Source organism: Coccinella septempunctata, chromosome 8 (assembly GCF_907165205.1).
Source record: "Coccinella septempunctata chromosome 8, icCocSept1.1, whole genome shotgun sequence".
Taxonomy (NCBI): Eukaryota; Metazoa; Arthropoda; class Insecta; order Coleoptera; family Coccinellidae; genus Coccinella; species Coccinella septempunctata.
Window position 1 is genome coordinate 11283689 of NC_058196.1, and position 27356 is coordinate 11311044.

The 27356-nt window shown below is 36.3% G+C and overlaps 2 protein-coding genes across 7 annotated transcripts in view; one reads left to right on the forward strand and one right to left on the reverse strand.

The window, feature by feature from the left end:
• The window catches only part of LOC123318930 (C3 and PZP-like alpha-2-macroglobulin domain-containing protein 8), a 1198665-nt gene that overhangs the window by 710456 nt on the left and 460853 nt on the right, over positions 1-27356 (reverse strand). The window lies entirely within an intron of this gene.
• LOC123318932 lies at positions 21425-25016 on the forward strand. 5 transcript variants are annotated; one of them, XR_006538419.1, is made up of 3 exons: positions 21425-22758; positions 24593-24781; positions 24957-25016. XR_006538419.1 is itself a non-coding variant. In XM_044905719.1 (2 exons), the coding sequence occupies exon 1, from the start codon at positions 21438-21440 to the stop codon at positions 22707-22709; it is 1272 nt and encodes a 423-aa protein (XP_044761654.1). In that variant the 5' UTR covers positions 21425-21437; the 3' UTR covers positions 22710-22758; positions 24593-24890. The 5 variants fall into 5 exon arrangements, 1 of the variants encoding a protein (XP_044761654.1); XR_006538417.1 differs by having other exon boundaries at positions 24950-25009; XR_006538420.1 differs by lacking the exon at positions 24957-25016 and adding an exon at positions 24860-24921.

Sequence of the window (27356 nt, forward strand, 5' to 3'; positions counted from 1 at the left end):
TGGTCGTCTTGTATGCACGTTTCGAGCACCGATGGAAAAAACAAGATCTGTATCAACGCCTATAAATGACCGTAAGATTGAAAACGATTATCTGAAAATGCAAGTAAAACTGCTTAGTGATTCATTAGAAGAAGTCAGGAACAAAAATCTTATTTTGATGCAAAATAACGATCTCCTTATCCAAAGAATCAAGTATCTAGAAAATAACACGGGACAAAAAACATATAAACATGCGTTATCTTCCAACAAGCATAAATTGTCACTCAGCCTACAAAAAACAGAGACAGTAAAATCACCTGCCGCAACTCCGTCAGTTTCTGTGTCTGCGGCGTCTACGTCACTTTTGGAGGCAACAGATAACAGTGATGTAAACAAAGACCTAACCAAGAATGAAAATGAAAATGATAAATTATTATGGAGTACAGTTGTTCACAGGGAGAATAAAGAGAAACCCGCATCAACTCAATCTATAGAGAATAAACGCACACCACTCAATCAAAACCAACACAAGAAAATAGTAACATGTACTGGATCTACAAAAACGAATACAAATGTTGAAGGTGCCTTGAAGAAAAAATGGACCTACGTGGGTAGAATAGCTGGTGCAAATATTTCCGAGTCGGATATCAAGAACTATCTTTCTGATCTACAAGGCAGCGAAATGATCGAGGTTAAGAAACTACCCACAAAAGGTGAGAACTCGGCTTTCAGTATCGGTACTCCTGATGATACACTTTTTGGCAATCTGAATGATCCTAATTTCTGGCCAACCGGAGTCATCCTGCGGGAATTCAATTTTCGAAATTTCTTCCGGAAACCGCCAAAAGAAATATCACGGTAGATAAAACGATATGCCTTTTCCATCAAAATATACAGGCAATAGGAACATCATTCCTAAGATTAGAACGTGTACTGCTGAACCACCAAGTGAATATAGCCTGTATTACGGAATCGTGGCTCAAAAGTTATATATTTGATTCTGAAATTATAGACATTGAAAATTATTCTATATTCAGGAGGGATCGATCGGATAGTTGCTCTTCAGGAAGGGAGGGAGGTGGTGTTTTTGTAGCAATTCGAGACGGATTTAATGTGACAGTTCTGCCCGATTTCAACAGCGATGCGGAAGATCTATGGCTGTTACTTACTATAGGAAATGTTAGATTGTATATATGTTGTGTATATTTACCACCAGGGGACGAATATGCTTTGTCGTCATTTGTAAATGAATTAGAAGTTAACAAAGGTAACATTCAGGATTGTACACTTTTGATTTGTGGGGACTTTAATTGTTCGACTGTGAGTTGGGTGGGCGATGAATCTGAATCTTTCTTGGTATCATCAAATGTTGAGAGCAAATATAATAATTGATGCATTAGCTTTCGCAGAGCTGATGCAATTTAACGACATTCCTAATTCCTTAAACAGAGTGCTTGATCTTGTACTTTGTAATAAAAGTAAGATAAAGGGAATTTCTCGAGCTGAAATGCCTCTCGTGAGCGAGGATTCTCACCATCCCTGTCTGGAATTTTTGTTGGATGTCAATAGGGAGAGATACTTGTTAAATAGTTGTCAGGATAAGTTACTGAATTATAAACGTGCTGACTATTCTGAAATAAATCGGCAAATTTCTGATGTTGATTGGCAGTCTATTTTGATAAATGATGATGTTGACAATGATGTTAATACGTTTTATGATGTTCTAAACCATATTCTAATAAATAATGTACCTAAGTTTAAGAAAGAACACAACTATCCGCTCTACTATTCACATAAGACTATTGATTTAATTAAGAGAAAAAATAAATATAATGTAAAGTGGAAAGTTTATAATAGTCCGGGAGATTTGATGAGGTTTCGAGAACTACGGACGCTCTCCAAGCGTTCTATGAGGATAGATTTCGACAATTAGTTAAATGTTGTAGAGTCTGAGCTCTCAGTTAATTCAAAGCGGTTATTCAGTTTCATCTCGACTAAGAAAAAACATGGTAAAATTCCATGCCAAATGTATCTAGGCGGTATTCGCGCTTCATCGGCAGCGGAGATTTCAGAATCGTTCGCAACCTTTGTGGAAGGTGTCGAATATTGTCCCTGTATTCAAGGGAGGTCATAAGCATCCCGTAGAAAATTATCGTCCTATTAGCATGCTCTCAGCTCTACCGAAATTATTCGAACCCTTAATTTATAGGTATATTTTCCATCATGTCAAAAATTTGATAATTGATGAACAACATGGATTTATGCGAGGAAAAAGTATTGAAACAAATTTGATTTGTTTCCTGGAGAGAATACAGCAGAATCTTGTCTCTCGTATTCAATTTGATACTGTATACACAGATTTCTCTAAGGCATCCGATAAAATATCTCACACTCTGTTGTTTCGTCTTCTTGCTGAGGTAAGTATTTGCGGTAATCTTTTGAGGTGGGTTGAATCCTACATATTGAACCGTTCTCAGTACGTCACTATTGAAGGTTGCAGATCGAGAATGTTCAGGAATACATCTGGTATCCCGCAGGGCACTCATTTGGGTCCACTGCTATTTTTAATATATATTAACAACATCAGTAGCTGTTTTCAATTCTCTAAATTTCTCCTCTACGCAGATGACTTAAAGTTTTTCAGGACTATCGTTACTCTTCGGGACTGCCTAAGATTGCAGAAGGATCTCGAGAGACTCCAACAGTATTGTAGAGAGAACTCCTTGTTCCTGAACTTCGAGAAATGTTGCAAAATATCTTTTTCCAGGAATGCCCAGATTGTTGACTTTAGCTATTCCATAAATAATACAGGCATCAAATCGGTGGTGAGTGTTTCGGATTTGGGAGTGGTTTTGGACTCTAAGCTCTTGCTCGATCAGCACATTGAAAATGTTGTAAATGATGCAAATAAAATGCTGGGCTTCGTGGTTCGCAATAGTACACAGTTTAGGGAGAATAAAACACTCCTCACACTCTACTATTCATTTGTTCATAGTAGGTTGAATTTCGCCTCTTGCGTGTGGAATCCAAGATATGAATATTACATAGAGCGCTTGGAGAGCGTACAGAATAGGTTTTTGCGATATTTGGCATACAGGAATAGAATTGTTATACTTAATTATGATTACACTGACATACGACGAAAATTTAATATGTTGAGTTTGTTCAATCGGAGAAGGCTGACGGATGTCTTATTCGCATGTAAAGTTGTGAAAGGGGAATTTGAGGTGTCTGAAATTTTACATTTTTTTTTCTCTCAAGATTCCGGTTGTGAATTTGAGATGCTTTGGTACCTTTCAAATAAACACAAGAAATACAAATTCAGCACAGAACTCCCCGGCATATAGAATGATGATGACGTGTAATACATTATGTTCCGGAGTTGATATTTTTCATGTCTCATTGTTAAGAATAAAGAAAGTGGTAATGGCTGATCTAAAGGCATCGGGGCTGTGATTGTTATCGATTAGTTTTCAAAATAGTTAATTTTGTTGTTGCACACTTGTTTATTTCTTTACTTGGTGCGTTTATTTACTTAGTACGTAGTATATTTTCTGTATAGAGGGTGGATTGTATATGGTGGGGGTTAGATGATGTAAGATCTTTTTATGTTTGAAAAATTTACAAATATGTGAATACTCTATTGGGCGGATGCCTGTTTGTATTCTTTGTTTCAATAAATAAATAAATAAATAAATGAACATTGGAAATCTGAGGAGGAACTGAAAAACTATGTACTTGTAGCAGTGACGGCTCGTGCCCATAAGGTGTGGGTCGGCCAGACCCAGGATATACAGGGGAATATCCTGAAATAAAATTAATATCTATTTTTTCAACCAATAACTGAAAATGAAAACGCGGAATCCCACCATAATCTCTGTTTTTCTAAAATTAAATATTGATATATTTTTTGTCGATTAAGTTTCTAAAGATAAGTTGGATAGGGTTGCGGCTAAGGGATGGAAAAAAATATTCAATTTTATTTTCCAAAAATAACTGCAATCAGAAATCAATTGACATGTTTTTCAGCCTTTCAGCTTGATGTTAAGTTATTTGTTGAGAAATTACTCATTGATAGAAGAAGAAGGTAATTGAAAAGCAATTGGTGGGTTTCAGTGTCTTCATTTTGAGTGGTTGATAAATATTGAAGAAATATTAATTTTATTCCAGACTTATGCCCCATCCTGTAGATATAGTCTGATTTTTTTTTATACAACAGTCAGTGTATAAAAGTTTCGTTTTCAATGCGATATAAAGGCTTGTTTTTGGAGAAAGAATGTACTACACTTCTTTGTTTTTGCCCAGCTTTTGAATAATAGTTTTATTCTTTTTCGGGGTCTCTCTGTGAATACCGATAACAAATTTGTTACAACACAAAACATCAACGTCAATACGAATCAAAATTTTAAGTTCACTGAAACATCTACAATTTTGATTTTAAGTGAAAATGTACTGATTTTTCCTTTCTTTATTTCACCATTCTTCCTTCTACTGTCACATGATCTTGTGACAGGATGCAAAGTTTGTTTCGATTTGCTACTACTCCAATTATTCAACAATTAAAGAAATTTAGAATCCACTCAGATTATCAAAATTTACGAAATGAATCGAAGAAAACTGATAAACACGTGCACCCCTTTCTCTTATTCTACGACACTGACCTAATTCAATTCATAATATGGGAACAGCGACGCGGATGCGATTCTTATATCCCCACTCCGAGGCTCGGCCGGCCGACCTACGCGTATTCAAGAAGCTTCGAAATCACCGTGCTCTTATAAATGCACTAGGAATTACGAATTTTAATGGTCAAAAAATCACTAAACTACTCTTATACGGTCGGAATACCCTTTTTCAAAAATTAACTATTCATTTAATAATAAAAAAATCTAACTATAATTAGGGATATATTATATTTTCATTAACTAAACTACTCTTAAAAGGTGCGAATACGCTCTTTTCTAAAATAGACATAATATTTAATGATTAACTATTCCTTTGATAATATAATATCTTAGAATAGACAATGAGGAAATCTAGAAATATGACAACTAAACGACCAAACCATAGCAAGGTAGGCCCAACTCGTGCTGGCCGACCGTGTATGTATCTAGCAGAGACGTAATACGATGTTCAACTTGGTGATAACTGCGTGCGACGTAGGTGCTGTATAGTACAATACTTGAAGCGATTCGCTGGGCTACTGCGGCTGGCCGACCTAGCGTGTAGCGTGTTTATCGTAAGGAAAGAGAACTTCGAAATAAACTAACTTAGGGCGACAGGGGCGTCACGTTGATCGAAATAGTTTGTCGTACGTATTACTAGGGAATTAATCGAGAATTTAATATCGAAATTAATCATTTGGAATAAGTTTTGAAGAATAAAATAATTATAATTATTTTCCATTTCTCGATTATTTTTGGGTCGGCCCGGTCGACCCTGCATACCCGGACGAGCCGTCATTGACTTGTAGGGTATAAAATAGCCACGTCATTTGCAGGGAGAAAGGTCATCACGTTGGATGCGCAATCTATGTCGAAGAGTTTATAGAATGCTTGGATAGACTTGATTTCAAATCGTTGAATTTACCTAACTGGTTTGAATGCTGTGCTACTCAATTAGTTATTGATGATATTGAGTATATTATAATTTGTATTTACAGGCCGAACACTACACCTAGCATTGATATCTCTTTTGAGAAAATTAACATATTGCTAGAACAATGCCTTATTGAAAAAGCCAATGTAATAATGGCAGGTGACATCAATATAGATATTCTATCCCATTCTAAAGAGTCTAAAATGTTTCTAGGAATTTTAGATGAATTTGATATGAAGATAACCACAAGAGAACCCACTAGAGTAAATGCATCTCTAGACAATGTCGTTACCAACGAAAATACCACAGTTATTGAGGAACACCTATCGGATCATTCAGGTCAGAAATTCATATTCAGTTCTACTTCACTCTTGAAGAACTTACAATCAAAACAAAAACAACTCAGACTTTACTCTGAAGAAAACCACCTAGTTTTTAAAACGCTTTCAGAAGACTTGGATTGGTCAAATCTATACAAATTACCTGAGAAAGAGGTGGATCAAATGTGGAAGTAATTTTTTGATAATTTCAAAACTAATTTTGATATAGCTTTTCCGCTTAAAATGATAGATGTTAAGAAGAGAAGGAGAATAAAGACGACCATAGAGATACAATCACTAAAACATGAGCTGGATATATTGTTCATCCTATCCAGATATAAGCCTGAATTATTAGACCAATATAGGAAGCTGAACAGAGAGACTTATAATGAAGTCATTGACAAAGCAGACAACAAGTTGAAAGCTGTATGGAATATCATCAAGGAGGTAACAAACAAACCCAAAAAGCCTACTTATAAACTCCCTTCAAAATACATTGATCTCAATTGAAATCAATTGAGTTTTTACAACTGGCAAAAGACTTCAACAATCACTTCCAACATCGCATCCAGTATGAGTTCTGCATCCACACCTGAATTTGTAAGTAACAGAGATCATTCAAAATCTTTCTACCTATTTGAAGTCGATAAAAACGAGATATTATCAACTGTAGGTCGAATGAAGAATAAATTTTCCTCAGGATATGATGGTATCCCTTTCACTGTGGTCAAACATCATATTTCGTTTATAGCAAACCCACTTTGCTTCATCATAAATGCATCCTTCAAAGCTGGAATTTTTCCCGAAGCATTGAAGATATCTGTAGTGGAGCCCTGTTACAAGAAAGGCAACCTTGATAATCTTTCCAACTACAGACCGATAAGCTTGATTACATCTTTTGCTAAAATTTTCGAGAAAATTCTTTTGGCAGAATGCTGAAGTTCTTCAGAAAGTTTAACCTCTTGTCTAATAAACAGCATGGATTCACCAGTGGTAAATGTACAGAAACAGCAGTGTCCGAGTTTACACAGAGGATTTTCTCATCCCTTGAACAGGACAATGTTGCAGCTGGATTATTCATCGATCTTTCTAAAGCTTTTGACTGCGTTGATCACAAAATACTACTTCAGAAACTAGCAGAAAAGGGAATTAGGGGTATTCCATTGAAGCTGATTTCAAGTTACTTGTCAGAGAGAAAACAGGTGGTTATGTTGGATGTAGGAGATGAGGTACTCTTTTCTTCCGAGGTAAAATTATCGGTGGGGATTCCACAAGGTACTATCGCAGGTCCGATATTGTTTGTTGTCTATGGTGATGACCTTCCAGATACCTTGGAGAAAGAAATGACCGCTGAACACTCAGAAGTCTGTGCCTTGGAGCGGGTGAACACCTCTGAACACTTAGAAGTAGATACCTTCTTGTACGCTGATGACACTAATGTTCTTATTTCATCCCATAATGTGGAACAGCTGACAAATGGCCTGAAAACTGCTGTCTCAACGATAAAGCATTGGTGTTGTCGCAATGCACTGACACTAAATTCCGAAAACCCTACAGGGTAATTGTCCCTGACAGAGACCTATGGTCTACATCAAACAGGCTTCTTGAGCCCGAAGGTCCCACTTGGTTCACCGATGGCTCTGTGATGCCCACAGGAACTGGAGTGGGAATTGTGGGACCTCGTTTCAATCTATCCATCCCCCTAGGGAAGGACTGTTCCATAGTGAAAGCGGAACTGTATGCTGTTCTAGCCTGCACACTGGAGAATATCCGCAGAGGGTACTCCGGAAAACACATCTATATTTGTTGTGACAGTCAGGGAACTCTGAAATCCCTTTCTGAGGAAAGGGTTAACTCACACCTAGTAAAGGAATGCAGAGAGGTTCTGCGGGAGCTAGGTTCTGATAACATTGTGAAAGTTATCTGGTGCCCGGCTCACGCAGGACTTCCGGGGAACGAGAAGGCAGACAAACTTGCAAAGCAGAGAGGCCGCTCAGCTTTTGTAGGTCCGGGACCGGCGCTGCCTATCTGTCGTACATCTGTCAAGAACTTTTTTAATAGTTGGCTGGACAGGAAATTTTTCTCTGGATGAAGCATAAGAGGTGGTCTCAGACAGTCGAGGCTTCTCATTGAGAGACCATCCTCTGTGCCTGAGGTCAAAAAACTCTTAGCTCTTGAGAGGAAACAACTGAGTCTAGTGACTGGAGCAATGACTGGCCATTTGTTTAACAAACACTTAAATAGAATGGGACTGACTAGCCGTTCCCTGTGCCGCTGGTGCAGGAGCACGGAGGAAACGGTTGAACACATTTTGTTCTTCTGTATCAACCTTGAGGACTTAAGGATGACACATCTAGGAAACAGAACACCCACAACTCCTATGGTGAGAAGGACACCTCTCTGTCGACTTGTGGCATTTTTGTCAGCATGTCACAGAGTTTAAGTCTCTCCAACTACAAGCGGACGAACAATGGGTCACGAGGTCTCAGTTCAGCCCGGTGGGGCACCGCACGTAGAAGAAGAAGAAATTCCGGAATAACAAATGTAGTATACTCCTCCAATAACAGGTCCAGCATCACGTACCCCGAAAGTGTCAGAGTGGATGATGATGATATAGCTACAAACCCAAATACAAGACTTCTCGGAATATCAATTGACAGATATTTAAATTGGGGTCCACACTGTGGAACAATGGTACCAAGGCTCAACTCAGTGATATATACACTCAAGGCTATTGAAAACTGTATAGATCTTAACATATCGAAGACCATTTATTATGCTAACTTACAGTCAATATTATCCTATGGTATTGTTTTTTGGGGTTCTAGTTCACAGGCTGAACATATTTTTATAACTCGAAAATATGCAATGAGAACGATGTTTAATATTAAATTCAGATCATCGTGTAGAAGTTTTTTTAGAGCAAATAACATTTTAACAGTGCCTGGTTTGTATATCTACAGAGTGTTATTGTTTTTTCGTAAATATTCCCACTATTTTGAAATGTACAAAAATGATAATGTAACAAGAAGAATACATGAATATTTTTATCCATTTCATAGGTATTCTAATACAAAACGTGGCACACTATACATGGGAATCAAGTTGTACAATTCACTTCCTAAGTCCATTAAAAATATTTTAAAGTGCGAGCCATATCGTAAGGCAATATATATGTTGATATTGAAGTGTGAACCGTATACTCTCACCGAATTCAGAGAGGCTTGTAGTGTACATGTGTGAGGGTTGAATTTATCTTTTCTTTTTTGTGACATGTTTTCATTTTGTTATCTGTATGATGATAATTCTGAAAATAAAATTATTATTTTTTATTTTATAATATATTTTTATTTCGATAAAAATAGCGGCGGGGCGACATCGTCGATTACATCTTTCATATATTGCAATTCCGCTTAAACTGCAGTTGATATACAGCCACAGCTGCACTTTAAAAACATCGATGGTATTGCAATCACTGTACAGCAAGCTGCACTTCAAATGCAGCAGTTAAGTGCTAAAAATGTACAGCAATTTGTGCTTTAAATGTAGTATGCACTTTGCAAAATCTGCACAGCTAGCTACACTTCAAATGCAGCAGTTAAGTACAAATAGTGTACAACTAGCTGTATTTTATATGAAGTTTGGTCACTGCAAAAACTGTATAGGAAGCTGTATTTTATATACAGTAGTCACTGTGCTCAAACTGTACAATAAGCTGCACTTTATATGCAGTAGTCCCTGTGCAATAACTGTACAGAAAGCTGTATTCTATATACAATATTCACTGTGCTCAAACTGTACAGAAAGCTGCACTTTAAATGCAACAATAGCTGTGCAAGAACTGTACTGTGCATTTTGAATGCAGCAGTCATTGTGCAGTAACTATATCGTTACTCAGTAACATATAACCCTAGCAGCTACCTACGACAATCGCCGAAGCAGCGTAGTTCGTGCCTGCTATAAACGCCGGTTACGTCGACGGTATAGAGTAGTGCGTCGCCGGTGGCGCCATCATTTGGTATATGCTGCACCGCAATAGACGTGTATGCTACCCTGTGATCGCAACCGTCGAGAGCAATGATGCCATTGTTTGGCTACCTCTCGTACCACCATGGTGAGATGAAGTATTCTTCTACCATGGGTACAACTACGCCGCTACAATAATCCATATTTTGGTAATGAAAGGAGTTTTCAATTATTGAATTAAATCTGTTTATGAAATGTCTCTTTTGCCTTCATAACGCCCAACGACTGACGTTAAACGTTCCAACTTCCAACAAAGGACAGACGTTTCGGGCATAATGGTCAATAACGTACTCTACCGATCGTACCTTCCTATACCGGACGCATTGCAGCATTACAGAAACTGTGCAGTTAATTTTTATCAAATACTGCATTTTCAGACTTCAGAATTGAAAAATGGAGAATTATCATTATTGAAACTTTGCAGTAACTTTATTTCAAATGCTCCATTTTTGAAATGAAGAATTGCAAATACAGAAACTGCGTAGTCACTGCATATCAAAAATTGCATTTTAAAATGCAGAATTATCAATACAGAAACTGTACAGTAACTAAATATCAAATACTGCATTTTTAAAAACAGAATTATAAATACAGAAGCTATGCAGTCCCTGTATGTCAAAAACTGCATTTTCGAAATGCAGAATTATCGATACAGAACCTATACAGGCACTGTATTTCAAATAATGCATTTTTGAAATGCAGAATTATAAATACAGAAAGTGTGCAGTCACTATACATCAAAAACTGCGTTTTGAAAATGCTAAATTATCAATACAGAAACTGTGCAGTTACAGTATATCCAAAAATGCATTTTGAAAATGCAGAATTATCAATACAGAAACTGTGCAGTTACTGTACATCAAAAACTGCATTTTGAAAATGCGGAATTATCAATACCGAAACTGTGCAGTTTCAGTACAACAATCTCTGTGCTGCATTCTGGTGGCACTTGTAGTGCAGTATTTGTACAGTTGCTGTATATTGTGTTTGTTGTGGTTGTTCTAAACGAAGTAGTTACATATCTACCATCACATTCTATTTCAAGGCATATCCGAAGAAAATACTAAACTCCAATCTGGATTTAATATTAGAAAGAGAAGAGATGTAAATCATGTTGATATTCAGTAAGTGACATCGGCAAACTCAAAACTAAATATTTTCTGTTGATCAGTGTCACAGAAATCTAACACCGTGAAGCCTCACGATAAAGAAACAGGAGCAGTAAAACATTTCTGCCAGGAGAGCCAGAGAAGAGCAACTAAACCACCTGGGTCCCAATTCTCGAATGTGTAGGAATTAGATCCTATAGGAACATGATCCCATGCTTTCAGTTCCCATAGGAAATCATAATTTGACGTGGTACCTATTCTCGAATTCGAAGGAATAGTTTTTCCCATAGGATTGACAGAGTGAGGTTTTTTTTTGTGTAGCAGGGGGAAAATCTGCAAAACAGACGAACACACCCTCTGCTGAGGGGGAACATTGTGGGGATTCTCACTCTTTGAGCTCGAGACCCACTAAAAACCCTTAACTGCTTCTTCATAGGTTCCGGGCATTTTGCCTATTAACCAGTTGACTCTTATGGTTGCTGGACTCTCACACGATCATAGTCGTGTTGATAGTTGTATGCTGCCTATAGCTTTTATAGGTTAAGCTCTTCTTTGGTTACATTTAAATCCTTAACTGATCTCTCGGTCTTCGGTGGTAGGTTTTTGACATTCTAGCTTCTTGCGTTGGATCGTAGTCGACTAATCTTCGTAGTTCCTCATTTGGATGTTGTTTGGCTTTGTCGAATATCCTTTCCGCCTTTCTCTTCATAAATTCTGTAACTTGTTCCTATTCCAAGTCCTTGTAGATTTGTTTGTTCCCAACAAACCAGGGCACGTCCATCGCCATTCTAAGGAGTTTATTCTCAGTGGCCTGTATTCTCTTGATGTGGGTCTTGGCTGCGAAGCCCCATGCCGCCGATCCATATGTGAGTTGTGGTCGCGCAATAGTTTTAATCATCGTCAACTTGATGTTCTTATTCATATGACTTCTTCTGCATATGAGTGGATAAAGTTTACTCATTGCGGCTTTTGTTTTATCAACAGCACATTTGATGTGGTTTTTCCATGTAAGTCCTCTGTCAAGCGTCACTCCTAGGTATGTTGCTTCATTTTTCCATTCAATCTCTTCTCCATCAACATCAAGGTTTTCTTCCATCCTCAATCTTCTCTCTTGCAGTAATATTGCTTGAGTCTTTCTTCCATTGATTTGTATTTTCTATTTGATGCACCATTTGAGTAATTCATCAATGGCTTCCTGCAGTCTCCGGTGTATGATCTCTGGGAGTCGATGTCTGAACGCTATTCCTGTGTCATCTGCGTACAAGGTGAGCATATTTCTAGCATTCTTCGGGATATCATAAACGTATATTACGTAAAGCAGAGGTCCAAGTACCGATTCTTGAGGCACTCCCGCTTCCAATTGTCTGGTTTGAGAGGTTGCTCCATCTATCTTCACAAAAAAGTTTCTATTTCTCAGATAGTTCCTTATAATCTTGCATAGCTTGGTCGAATATCCTGCTTTTTTCATCTTGTAGATCAGGCCTTCGTGCCATACTCTATCAAAAGCTCTCTCGATATCCATCAGAACTAATCCTGTGGCCTGTTTGGTCTGCATTCCTTCGGTGACGTATTCTATGAGCCGTAGTAATTGGAGTTCAGTCGAGTGTTCTCGTCGAAATCCAAATTGTTCGGGTGGAATTATCTTCAACATTTCTGTTTCCTCATTCAGCCTTTTGTCGATAACCCTCTCGACGACTTTTCCTAGTGCTGAAAGTAGGCTGATTGGTCTATAGTTTTGAGGAAATTTCCGTTCCTTTCCAGGCTTGTTGAAAACTATCATTTCTGCAGTTTTCCATCTCTTTGGGTAGTATTCGGTCCTCATCACTCCGTTTGTTATATTCGTCAAGGCTGCTATTCCTTTTCTAGGCAATTTCTTCAACATAAAATTCGTTATCCTATCTTCTCCAGGTGCTTTCCGGTTTTTCAGTTTCATTATGATCTCTGTGATTTCTGATGGTGAAGCCGGTTTTGGAATGATTTCGGTTTCTGGTGGTTCCATCATCAGTTCTTCGTTTGCCTCCACTTCTTCTTCTAGATCTTCATTGTCATCATCATTTCTGTAATTTATTCTGGCTTCTCTCTCAATTGAGTCGGCAAGTGCTTCAGCTTTTTCTAGTCTCGTATATACCATTCCGTTTGCTCCATGCAATGGAGGTTTAACTGTCTGTTCTCGTCGTAAGCGTTTTTGCATTTTCCAAGCCGAGTGATCTATTGTATTCAGTTCCCTTAATCTCTGGTGCCATCTGTTATTACGCAGTTCTGTTAAAGCATTTTTCAATATCTGACTATGCTTATTCAGTTTCTTCTTGTCTTCTTCTCTTTTTGTTGTAGAGTGAGGTTTGTCGATGATAGTGTCTTGTCCATAGAGAAAGGGAAAGAGGAGAGTAGTCAATTCAGTGTTATTCATGGGCGACACGTTTAGTGGCGCCCCCCTTGGCTACTGGATAAACTAATCCGAAAAAATTTGCGCGGGAAATTCAAATAACGGCCTCGTTTTTGAAATAATATTCACCAAGTTCGAAAAATACACTCCGTCGCCTCTCTCTACTTCTATTGTTCTTTTTATCGAGTTTATTATTTTATGAGTTTATTTATTATATTTGTCATGATAATCAGTTATTTTCACTGAGTTTGCAACGCAGCTCGTTCCATGTGTAGATGGCGACCAGCCAGGCAAGGCACATTTCTAAAAATTCAATGAATGAATATGTTCCTAATCTTGAATTCCGAAAAATATTGATTCGCGAAACTGTCGAAATGAGAACATAAACGTCAAACGACCCTAATCCCGATTCTCGAATGTGTAGGAATGCTATCCTATAGGAAAAAAATGACATTTTCCATGGAATTTTCAAATTCTGTATTCTCGAACTGAAGTATGGGAACATATTGCTTTACATTTCATTGGAACTGCTTCCTATGGTTTTTTCTATGAGAATGAGCTTTTTCCAGTGGGAAAATCAATAATATTTGACGTTACAGGGTCATTTGACGTTTATGATTTCATTTCAACAGTTTCGTGAATCAATATTTTTCGGAATTTAAGATTAGGAACATATTCATTCATTCAATCTTTTAAATTGTGCCTGGCTGGTCGCCATCTACAAATGGAACGAGCTGAGTTGCAAACTCCGTCACAATAACTGATTATCATCAACAATCGCCATACACTTTTGAAATATTTTCTTCACAAACGTCGACAACAGAAAATATTCAAAGACTCTTTCAACTCAGGGAGCTCCAAAATGTGACGTGAGGAAAAGTAATCATCTCACCGTTTCGATTATTTCGGAATTATTTCCTCTGAATTTGGATGTTACAGTTTTATATCGAACATTTTCTTTTTATCACATTTTATGATTACTTCACCCCTTATACTGAAATATTTTCTTATGTTTGGGAGCAAAACAAACAGTAGAGAGAGAAAAATCAGCATATATATTATCATTGTAAACAAAATTATTATACAATAATTAAGGAACAGGAAGACTATGTTTCAGAGATTGGGCGTGAAAACCCTAAAAAGTTTATGAAGAAATGCAGAATCCTCCCAGAATAAATTTCAATCGTTAAATAAAACAAGAATCTGAATAATAAATGATTAAACGCAACAAGAAATAAAATTTCATCAAACTAATCTGAAAACTTAATGCTGACTTTATAATATATGTACATATATAATTATTTAGTACATGCCTTTTCGCCAATGGCCTAAGTCTCTCAAGTCCTCAGACGCCTTCATTATTTCAATGTGAAATTTTTTCTACTCCTTACTGATACTGGCCCCTCTTCGATATTTTTTATCCATTTTCTATCCATTTTTCTTAGCTGTTTTATGTATTATGAACAAGAAGTAATGAAAATATATCAAAACACATTGAACACAATATCATGAAGTTTTCATTCATTTAGTTCAATGACAAAATAACATAACCTCAGAACTACATACCACAGAATATGTTACATATTACAAACATAATTTACATATTTTTCATTGGTTTATTCGTTAAAGGACAAGACACTATCATCGACAAACCTCACTCTGTCAATCATATAGGAAAAACTATTCCATCGAATTCAAGAATAGGTATCACGTCAAATTATGATTTCCTATGGGAACTGAAACCATGGGATCAAGTTCCTATAGGATCTAATTCCTACACATTCGAGAATCGGGTCCCCTATAACGTCAAATTTTCCCACTGGAAATAGCTCATTCCCATAGAAAGCAGTTCCTCTGAAATGTAAAGGAATATGTTGCCATACTTCAGTTCGAGAATACAGAATTTGAAAATTTCATGGGAAATGTCATTTTTCTCCTATAGGATTGCATTCCTACACATTCGAGAATCGGGCCCCTGATGGAGAACCTATCAAAATAATTGAAAAAAAATTGTGAATGGTCAATCATCATATAAATGTTTTCTCAGTAGGAAATTTCATATTATTTGTGAAAGTATCAATAAACATACTTAAAATTATTGCCCTTTTCTCTATACCACACATGTCTTCGCTCAAGTGTAGCGTTCTACACTGTATATAGTTGTTTATTGTAGCTGGCTTTTTAATTCTTGAAAAGACCATCACATGAAAGATTTTTAAATGTGGTTGTACGTCATATGTACGTTCATATGTGTAGGTAGGTGAAGAACGTTGATCTCCCTTCCTTTTTCGTTCCCGTTCGATCGACTGAAGGTGTAACAGATTGTTACGATCATTGATTTCCCGAATATTATATTACTCTCTTATTATATTATAATACTCTCTTATAGTGTTTGAAAACCCTTATTCAAGGGGTAAGTATCTTTCAATTTTCAAGCAACTTTGATTTCTTACAAAGTCTCTTTTTTATTGCTTGATTGAAAATATAATTTCCGTTTTTACTTGGAATGCCTCCGCCATTTTATGTTATGCATGGAATGCTTTCAATATTAAAAATTTTCCTGCGTATAGGAATTATTTCATCCTGCTTGATGCACGCTTTCATATATTGTGTGATCATTTTATTTTTGTTGCACCTCCGTCCTGAAACAATTCGAATATGATTGCCTCGAGATATTTGTATGTTTTTCCTGTTAGAAAAAGTAAGCGAAATAATTACACGAGTGTTTTTTATATTTAGAAAATATTTTCTTTGTTGCTTTGAGACGGAGGTGTCAAGGAATTTATGCTGGCATTTTGCTTATGCATGAACTGTGCATTTCAGTTTTTTTTTTGGAGTTTATCTTCCCTGGTAGGAGCTAAGCCAATTTTTCCAAGTTCGGGACTGCTTCAAAACGTTTGACGTTCCTGACTTCACGGAGCTGACGATACGACTTCGTCCAATTTGCAGATCCTGCAGCCTGCAAAAGAACTTCGTACAATTTGCAGATCCTGCAGCCTGCAACAGAACTTCGTCCTGATTGGCAGTATATCAGTCTTCCCGTTACTCCATTTCAACAGGGAAGTAAATATTATGAAAATCTGGTATTTTCATCTATATGTGTGTACATATGATCTGAGACTTTTTTTAACTATAATTTGTAATTCTAGTATTTAGTATTTAGCTGTAAATATTTTTCTTGAATTCATTCTGGTACCAGGCTATTGATTGTATATTTTTATTTGTGAAGATAACACTTTTGTAAATAGACGAGTGATTTGTTCGACTGGGAGTTGTGTCATTTTCATTAGGGGAATTGTGTGATCAGGCTCACGACCCAATTACAACCGACTAAGCTCGGGCATTTTAAATGTTCTAATAGTCACAAGACTGTTACACAAGAAAATGAAATGCTTAAAAAAATTCACTTCAACGATTAATTTTTCTCTGTGTAGCCAGAACGCAAAGCAGGGGTCCTTTTATGTTCCCAAATCACGAGTAATTTCGGTGTATATAAAATCAGACCCTGGCGAATGAGATAATATTGTTGTTTTACACAACTCTCAAGTTTTTTTACATTAATGAGAATCAGAAGAAAAAAATTTCAGGTAGTATTTTTTTTTTATACGGAATCTTTTATTTTATCAGCACTTTGAAAGTTTCAAGTACGAGAAAAATATAGTTGATTTGATAACATTTTCGAAGAGGATTACAGTACAAAAATTGCTACAAATTAATAGAAAGTAAATCTACCGACAACCTCCCAAAAACATGGAGGATCAGCGGACTGGTAGAATTCCCGACTTTACTCGATAACTTGGTGGAAGCGGCAACGTTGATTTATTTTCTACCAGCTACCATCTTGACGTTTACTACCAGGGACTGCTGTTATCTCTCTTTTCTACCACCCCCCTCTTTCTCGTGGGTACTCCTCGATGCGGTGAATGGGGAAACCACGTGAAGGCCTGTCCATGTATTATTAGGTCTATGGAATGAAATGATTGTTGAAAGGAAAAAGTTTATTCTCATTAAGAAATAAGGTATTAGAGATTTTCTTCTTGCTAATTTTGAATCATCTATATTAGGAAACTTTTTCAGATCTGATCTATAAGTTAGGTGGTTATATTTATATATACACAACATGTTTTCAGGACTGAAGGGAATTTTCCTAATCCAAAGATGAATACACATAGTACAAACGTATCTACAGAAAAGCTATTGAGCGGCAATTTATATCCTGAATCGAGCATCATTGGTGCTACAAGAAAATTATGATTATGTGTATAGTGCACATTTCTCCGATTGAAGCCTTTCTTACTTAATGAATGATGCAATATCAAAAGAATTGTTGATTACATAACGAGTATCCTTATATCAGAAGTGGAAGGCTGGTTATCATGCATTGGATGTTGGGAAGTTATATTGATTTCCTGTCTTCCAATTGTGAATTCTGAATAATTATTTATTGCCGAAGTAGAAGGCATATTGAGGTCTGGGGCATTCTTGTTGAGTTGGGTTGAAAGAGTTTTAGAAATATCAAGTTTTTTTGAAAGAGACGCATCAACATATCCTTCAGCAACTGCTGAGCTCTTTCATCCTCCATGCCTCTTTAATGCCATCAAATCTTCTCCGCTGTTGGCTAGATGGGAAGCTCAGCTTCTACGGAAGCAATGTCCTGAAAATAGTTCTGGATCAGTCAAGTTTAAGAAATTGGCAATTTGTTTTGGCATTCCACCTACCTTATTTATGCAATAGGTTGCACTGTGCATTTTCCATTCTTAAAATTGATAAAAAAAAGATTATGATCTGTATCTGTAGTTTATAGTATTCTCTAAGAAGACTCATCCAGAATGGGTCCGAAATGATAAATTGCCTGGGACAATAAGTTTTTGTACCTATTTGGTATGGTGACTAAAATACAATCGTCCTTGAATTCTATGTCTTGAACCTTCATATTGCAGAGCTTTACCCCAAGGAGATATAGGAAAGGAGGCGCAAGTGGAGATCGGGAATACTCGGCTGCGTCCAATGACGTCAAACCACTGCGCATTGGCGTAGATAGAATAGAAATTTCTTAGATGTAAACAGTCGAAATGAGAGGTTAGATGTACATTTTTAATCCGAATGATGTGATCCGTAGAGAAAACGTTGGTTTTTACCACATAACACTAATATAAGTCGGTTTTTACCATATTGCATCAGAAACTCCTACATCCAGAGTTATTAAAACGAATTTATCACAATAATATCTGATACAGTTTACGAGAACTGTTAGTGCGGACATTTAAGATTTGAAGTACACCAACAGCAATATACCTAGTTCTGAAGGCATATGAGCTAAATGAAAAGAAGAAAAAATGTCGCTATATGATTATCTGACCTATATATACCTGTGAAAAAAATGCAGTAAGATAACGAAAACTACTTGATAATATAAGAGTTCACTTGAGTAAGTATCATGATTTAGGAAAGACAGATGAGTAAAGATGAACTTTCAGTTAATATGTGAGAAAACCGTATAAGCATAAACTATGTCTAATTGATGAACAAGTACAATAGTGGAAAGCAATTCAGTTTTTCATGATAGATATATTTAGTGAGTATTATATTTCAAAAAGTACCTTCAACCTTGTCAGAAATGTGCTGAAAACCAATCTATCATTTCAATTTTCAACTCAGAAAGGCTTAGTGTATAATAATTATTTTTGTATCTAGTGCGCGAAATGCTACTTTGGTGATCGAGAACTGATTTTTTTTGAGAAAAAAAATAGTCACCAAAGTATTTCGCGCATGAGATGCAAACAGAATTTTTTCTACAAACGTCAAAAATATTATTCTTAAATAAGTAACATGTTTAGCTTAATATGAAAAAGAGTATTGAAATTTCAGGATCAAGTGCTGTCACCTCTACGGCAGTTGCTTGCAAATCAAAAATGGATAGTCCTAACCAAAAACGAAATCTACGATATCACGAGCTGAATCTGAGTTATCTGGTTTAGGAATACCTAATTATTGGTTCGTGCACTGGTTGCACCATTAATGTTAACATTGTGAATAATAAATAAAATTAGGCTGTGTTAAATTTTCTCACAATTTGAAAGCTCTAATTATTGTTATACATTAATAAATGAATGATTTCTTGGATTTTTGCTTGATTGAGGAACCTAAAGGTTAAGATATAAATATCCCATATAGTTTACATGCAGTGTGCGAAGTAAATATTTCGCACACTACTTCGCGCACGATGTCATGGTAATGAAGGAAAATGAAAAAAAGGATCACCTCGCATATTGTTGTCAATGCGCGAACCTTGTCATTTTTTGACGTTTGTAGAAAAAAATAATTATATGGCTCAGGGACGAACTTTTACAGTTCTATAAGTTGGTTTGATAGAGTGAAACCAATGTTCTGATGAACACGTAAAGAAAAAAAACTGTAGTAGCTTACATGACGATTCATGACAACACAGAATCTATTTTTTGGTATATATAGGGTCTTTCACGAGGAACCTCACCCATATTTATACGGGAAACTACTGAACGTATTTTCATGAAATTCAGCACTTATAAGTATTTCACGATGCTGATGAAATCTGAAATATTTTCAAGGCATGAGCACCTCCGGTTTTTCCGGAAATGACTTCAACGTTTTTCGAATTAGAACACCATTTTTTTATTGCAGAAATAGATTCCTTAGAAAATTTCAAGTTATTTCGATGTAACATTCTTCAGTTTTGGTTGGAAAATTCTCTCTGAGCGGGAAAATTCGAAAATAAAATCGAAAATAGAGCTCCGCTGAAACAAGAATAACTTCGAGGTTATTGGATGGAAAATTTTCATTTTTGGGATTTTTCAAGATGTAAGATTGATGTATCCACTTTAAAAATCGAAATCGCGATTCATGATACAGGGGGTGAAAAAATCGCTTTCAAATTTAGGGATGACAAAATCGTGAAAAATAATTTTTTTCAAATTAAAACCTCATTTTTTATGGCAGATATTGAATCTGCGTTAAAAAATAATGTGAGTGTATGCATCACACCCTTGCCCTAAAGTGGATATTTTCTGAGTTATTCACAAAAAACTGTTTTACGTCTTGAATTTTCAGCTATTTCTTTTTCCTTCACGCCAAAAAGATGAAATTTTCAGGAACTGTTACTTAAACCATGTTTTAGATTTTACTACCCTAATATGCAAGAGAAAAAAGTTACAGGTTGTTCCTTTCACTTTTGACAGGCTGCGGTGTTATCAGTGTATTCTCCTATCCATAAACGTATGTAAAAATGTGTGTTTGACTCTGTACGTAATGAACGTAGTGATTCTGCAGCGGGATCTTAGACTATAATATATTTACAAATTGTCAATACGGACCGAAGGACAATTATGCGTTCGAAAACTTTCGCATTCGTGTTGGAATAGAATCCCATTCTGCAACTTGTTTAAGAATATACTATTATTACATGAAATGATCTCAATTAAAGGTGATAGTCGATCTATTAACAAGAGAACAGATATTGATGATTTAAATACGGCCTATTTCTATTCAATAAATAAAATTGGAGTAATGATTGTTCTTCCGATGCGTCAATGTCAGTTTCCATTTCGCAATCAATTATTGTATGACGATAAAACGACTTGAAAAGTGTTGAAGTAAGAACTGCTGGCCAAAGTTGGTTTGGGACCAGTCCACTTCTATAAAGCAACCTGCTGACAACTAATATTATGTTCGGCCTAATGCGCATGCGCAACTAAGTTAGGTACACGTGCTATTAATGGTGCAGAAGCCAGTTCTGTCGGGAATGCGAATAGATAAAGGCTACTCTCACTATTAATAGTTTCAAGCGACCATCGGCCATTCTGTATTATTCACCAGTGTGTTAAATATATCTTTAAATAAACTTTGTTAAAAACCGTTTCATCAGTTTTAAGAGTATCCACCCTCACATGGTAGCAGCGCTTGTGTGTATGTGCGTGCGTATTAATTAACAAACAGAAGACCACGTGTTAAACAGAAGACTAGACGACCACGTGTTCAACAACAAGCATGTTCAATCAAGAAGAGATGATCGAGATGGACCAATCCGATGCAAGCGAAAGGTCAACGATGGGAGTACCAGAAAATATTTTTGCAATGCTCACGAACACCAATTTCGTGAAGATGTTGGCAGAGCAAATAAACAACTTGAATCCTCCGGCCACGTCAACAGGAAGCACAGTATCAGAACAATCTGTGGAGAAGGTCAATATACCCACCTTCATAATACCTCAATTTGAGAACAGCGACAAGCTGAGGGGTCATTCCAATTTCCGTTCATGGAAACAAAGAGTCGAACGTGACATCAGGGCCCTAGGAAGATCCCAATTTCTACTGCACAACATGGGTGGACCAGAGTGTAGCATGAGCGTAGATGAGAAAAACATGTACAACGCTCAAGTCCTACAATACTTGGAAGCATCGTTGCAGCACGCTCCCAGAGCTGTAATAGAAAATGAGGAATCGGCAGCTGAAGCCTTCAAAAAACTTATCCAAATGTTCGGCAAAAATGATGTTCAAAAAATGGTGGAAGTTTTGGACAATTTTGGAAAAATTACATTTTACCCGAAGATGAACCCGGTGAACTTCGTCTCACAATTCGAAAAAGGAGTTCAAGAATTCAAGGAACTGGGCTTTCCGTTGGACCCGAAGATCATAGTGGGATATTTTCTACATAAAATCAAGGATGCTAATGGTTTCTTGGCGTTTTTCACCACAATGGCTACACTACCAGAGGAAACGAGGACGTACGAGTTCGTAAAGAATGCCTTTCTGGAGGTGGCGAATAGCCAATATTTTAAGGAAGTAGAAAACAGTATGTATAAGAATGAATCAAATGATAGTTTGGATATTTGTTCCGAGTGTTTTGGTATTACGGGTGAGAATCTCAATACTGAGATCAATGAAGTGTATACTGTATGCTCTTTTTGTATTGACGATCCCATTGGAGAATGTACTTTTACTAATCCTAATTCAGTTTCAGTGCTCTGCATCAAATGTGGTAAGAGAGATGATAATAATTGTTGTGATTTTTGTTTAGAGAATAGGTCTGATCGAACAAACAGGGATGGTTCAAAGAAAGAGAAATATCAAGTTAAGAGGTCTCCTTATTTCAAAGAGAAAAGGGCAGAAAAGAGTCCTTACACACTGGATCAGTTGGAGAAAATCAAGAAAATGACACCAGCTGAAAAGCGTGAGGCAAGTTGCAGAAAATGTGGTTTGATGTTCCACAAGTCAAACACATGTGTGAACACAGAGAGATTCTGCTTTTTCTGCCATTAGAAGGGACACGAAAAGAAGGACTGTAGAAAACTGAAAGATCAAAAATCTAGTAAGTCATTGTTCGATTTGAATAATTTCAGTATGTTTGCAACATTTCTAGTTGATTCTGGTGCATCTCACCATGTAGTGAATGTACAGAATATTTTGTTGAACTATCAGGCTTATAAAGAGCCGATATCTGTTGTTTTGGCATCGGAAACTGAAAGCACTATGTCAATGGGTCAGGGAACTCTTCCATTATTAGTACAGTTTGGAAAAAGTTCGCACATTGTACATCTAGCTAATGTTCAGTATGTCCCCGAAGTAAGGGATAATATTCTCAGTGTCCGTGCATTTAATATTCAGTTTGGGACAAGTCTTGTGCTAAATGCTAATAATGGATTTATTTTATCTAGAAAATTAAGAAGAAAGATCTCCCTGCTCTTTGTATCGGATGGCGTTTATCGAATTTCAGCAAGAGTCAATCCTGGTGATACAAGTAGTATCAACAAAATTAATGTTAATAAAGATGAAAGTACAAATAAACAGTTAAGTTCGAAAGATACAAACACGAAAATTACGTAAAAGATTTACTCGTAATCAGTTAAAAATGTTGGCTCAGGAAGGTAGTATGTGGCATCGTAGAATGGGTCATATATCATCTTCTTACTTAGGAAAGTTACCTAATGTTGTTCAAGGAGTTAAAGAACTCACGTATAATCTCAGTACTGGTAATTGTACAATTTGTTCTAAAGCAAAAATGACCAGAAAAACATGTTCAAAAGAAAGAGATCGAGCCACTAGAGCTTGTGAAATTCTTCATTCAGATCTATTAACTGTCAATCCGCCAACACATTACACTAAGAAAAAGTATATTTTAATTGTTCTAGATGATTATTCAAGATATGCACAAATTTTCCTGATGAAACAAAAGTCTGAAACTTTCAAGTTTTTGAAGTCTGCTTTGAACTATCTTCAGTCATTATTTCCTAGTCCTGGTCAATTCAGAAAATTACGTTGTGATAATGGAACAGAGTTTATCAGCGAATCTTGTCAACAAGTTCTCGATCAGTTTGGTATTCAAATTCAGTTAGCAGAACCTTATCAACATGAGCATAATGGAACTGCTGAAAGGTTCAATAGAACACTCCAAGAAAGGGCTAGAGCCTTGTTATTTGAATCAGGCTTTCCAAATACTTTCTGGGGTTTTGCATTTTCGACTGCTTGCTATCTATACAATCGTACGCCTCATTCATCATTAGACTTTTTGACTCCATATGAAAAACTCTATGGAAAACTAGCCGATCTGCAAAATATAAGAATTTTCGGTTCACAAGTAGAAGTTAGAAATGAAAATGTTCCAAAAGGTAAAAAGTTGAATGCAAGATCTAGCACAATGTATTTAATAGGATATACCGATACTGGCTATTTCTTGTATGATCCTAAAACCTGTAAGACTATTATATCTTGTAATGTTCTAATAAATGAAGAGTTGACCTACAAGTCATATGAATCAAAGTTATCAGTCCCAAGTGATGAATTAACAGTTTCGTCTGAATCTGTTGAGTCCAGTGAGAATGTTTCTGTTACGCCCTCTGTAGGCAATTCTGTTGCGTCCATTACGGACATATCTGTTGTGCCACCTACTGGCAATTCTGTTGTATCAATTGCAAACAATCCTGTTGAAATGAAATCAGTTGAACAAAACTCTGATTCTGTAAGAACTACAAGTCCAGTACAGAGTAGCTCCAACAATTCTGTTGACAAAACAAGTGCTACAAATATGTTAGAAAATGTTTCAGTTAGCCCTCAGATAAATAATGAGATAGAATATGAAGAAATATCCCAGCTAGACGATTTTGATGGCAATGAAACCAGTGGACTTGATATGCCGCAAATTTCAGTTAATGCCACAATTTTGAATCCATTTGGTTTTGTATATGATACAAAAATATATCAGACAAGTAAAACACCTCAAACATATCTGGAAGCAATGACATGTTCAGAAAGTAGTAAATGGATTACTGCCATTCAGTCCGAACTTGAAGCTATAAACCAACATGAAGTTTGGGAAATTGTGGAAAGAAAACAAGGTATGAAAAGTATTCCGTTGAAATGGGTATTTACAGTTAAGGACAATGGTGTGTGTAAGGCTCGTTTAGTTGTTGTAGGATGCAAAGATACTGAAAAGTATACTCCTGAGGAAACTGCATCTCCTACACCAGCTCTATCAGTTGTTAAATTATTATTTGCATTGTCAGTTTCTAGGAATTGGCATGTTGAACAGTTGGATGTCAAAACAGCATTTCTTCATGGTGAAATTGATCGACCAAAATATGTAAGTGTTCCTGAAGGAATCAATCTTGATAAATTAAAGGTAATATTGAAGTTACGAAAAGCTCTTTATGGATTATCTATAGCACCGAAATGTTGGTTTATGACACTTGATAATTTTCTGAAGGATTCTGGTTTTGAATCAAATTTACGAGAATCATGTTTATATAAGAAAAAGGAAGATAGTAATATCGTTTTGATTTTAGTATATGTTGATGATCTATTAATTACAGGTAGTTGTAGAAACCTTATTCAGGAAAATGTGAATATGTTGAAATCACGTTTTAAGGTAAAACAATTTGGCTTTTCTACAAAATTTCTTGGTTTGGAAATCACTAGATCAGAAAATCAGTTGTTTCTTCATCAAACACAGTTTGTAAATGAAATGTTGAAAGAATTTCGAATGGAAAACTCAAATTCAGTTGACACTCCTTTAGTTCCTCAAGGAAATCATAAAGTTCCGGAAGTAACGAATGAAGCAGATTTTCCGTATAAGAAAGCTATAGGTTCCCTGCTGTATTTAAGTATGTTCACAAGACCTGATATATCCTTTGCCGTAGGTTATTTGGCTAGATTCCAAGCTAATCCACAGCAGTATCATTGGACATTAGTTAAAAGAGTTTTCAGGTATTTGAAAGGTACAAGTCAGTTAGGTCTAAAATTCACAGTAGGATCTCCAATTTTGTCATGTTATTGTGATGCAGATTTTTCAGGTGATAAGTGTGGTCAAAAGTCGACCACAGGCTTTGTGATTTTTGCATTTGGTAATCCTGTTGTATGGTGCTCGAAACTTCAATCAACAATAGCACAAAGTTCAGCAGAAGCGGAATTTATTGCACTTACTCATGCTACTAATGAAATTCTATTTTTAGCACAATTATTAGAAGAGACTGTGGGTCTCAGAGCATTTCCAGTTAATATATATGAAGACAATGAAGCAGCAAGACGCAACTGTCTGGCTAGCACAAGTAAAAGCCGCTTGAAGTATGTGGAACGTAAATATTTATTGATTCGTCAACACGTAAGAAATAAGAAAATTAATATTGTGAAGATTAATACCAATGATCAGATTGCTGACATTCTAACAAAACCATTGAATGCAGCAAAGCTCACTAAGTTTCGTGATCACCTTGTATTCTATGAGGTTTGATTTGCATGAAAATATCCAATTCAAGCAAAAAATGATAACCAAGTAATAAGTCATAATGATTCAATATTATAGGAAGAAAATGAGAAAAGTCAACGTCAAACTCAAAACATGCTCTGTTTGATCAAACATTTCATAAGTAATATTAATTCTTTTCTTTTCAGTCATTATGTATCTGAGTAGTGTTATAAATGATCTTCGATCTCAAACATACTCTGATAATGAATTCTGTTGTTTATCTTAGTATCTTGAAAGGATCTTCGATCCCCTAGGTACTTTGGTAATATGTCTGTTGAGTGTTTTATCTGTATATTGTGGAAAGGTTCTTCGTTCCTGGAAACATAATCTGATAATACTCAAAATTTGTTGTATATTTGTTCGAGTTATATTGGAAGGGTCTTCGGTCTCTGGAGATATACTTTGATGAATATACATGTTGAAGTGTTCATTTGAGACATGTAAGAAGGGTCTCCGGTCCCTGGATACATACTCTTACGAATACTAGTGTCTTGATTTGGAAGGGTCTCCGGTCCCTGGAAATGATAGATGCGAAATCCAAAATTCTGACCACATGTGTGTAATGAATTAATCATGTTAGTCCTATATGATGGAACATACTATGTATGTGATCAGTCATGTCATTTATATGTTGATCTACTATGTGATATGTATGCATTATGGCATATGTATCTGTTGATCAGTTTCAGTTGATATGATGGTATAATATCACTTGTGGGAAGGGTCTCCGGTCCCTGGACACAATGTATTGATACCATACCAAATATTAAGGACAGTTGGTTCGCTATAAGGAACCCTATTCCATTGCCTCACAGCAACAGCTCTGTATGGTTCCACTGACAATCCTGTTGTAGGTTTAAGGCTTGATTTATATAAATTCTAATAAAATACTATCTACTATTGTATACTTTATATATATTCTATATTTCTTAGTTTATCGAAGTCAGTTAAATGGAACTTCCAGTTTTCTGTTGATTAGTTGTCAGGTCCTCAGTTTGGGAGGGGGTGTTGAAGTAAGAACTGCTGGCCAAAGTTGGTTTGGGACCAGTCCACTTCTATAAAGCAACCTGCTGACAACTAATATTATGTTCGGCCTAATGCGCATGCGCAACTAAGTTAGGTACACGTGCTATTAATGGTGCAGAAGCCAGTTCTGTCGGGAATGCGAA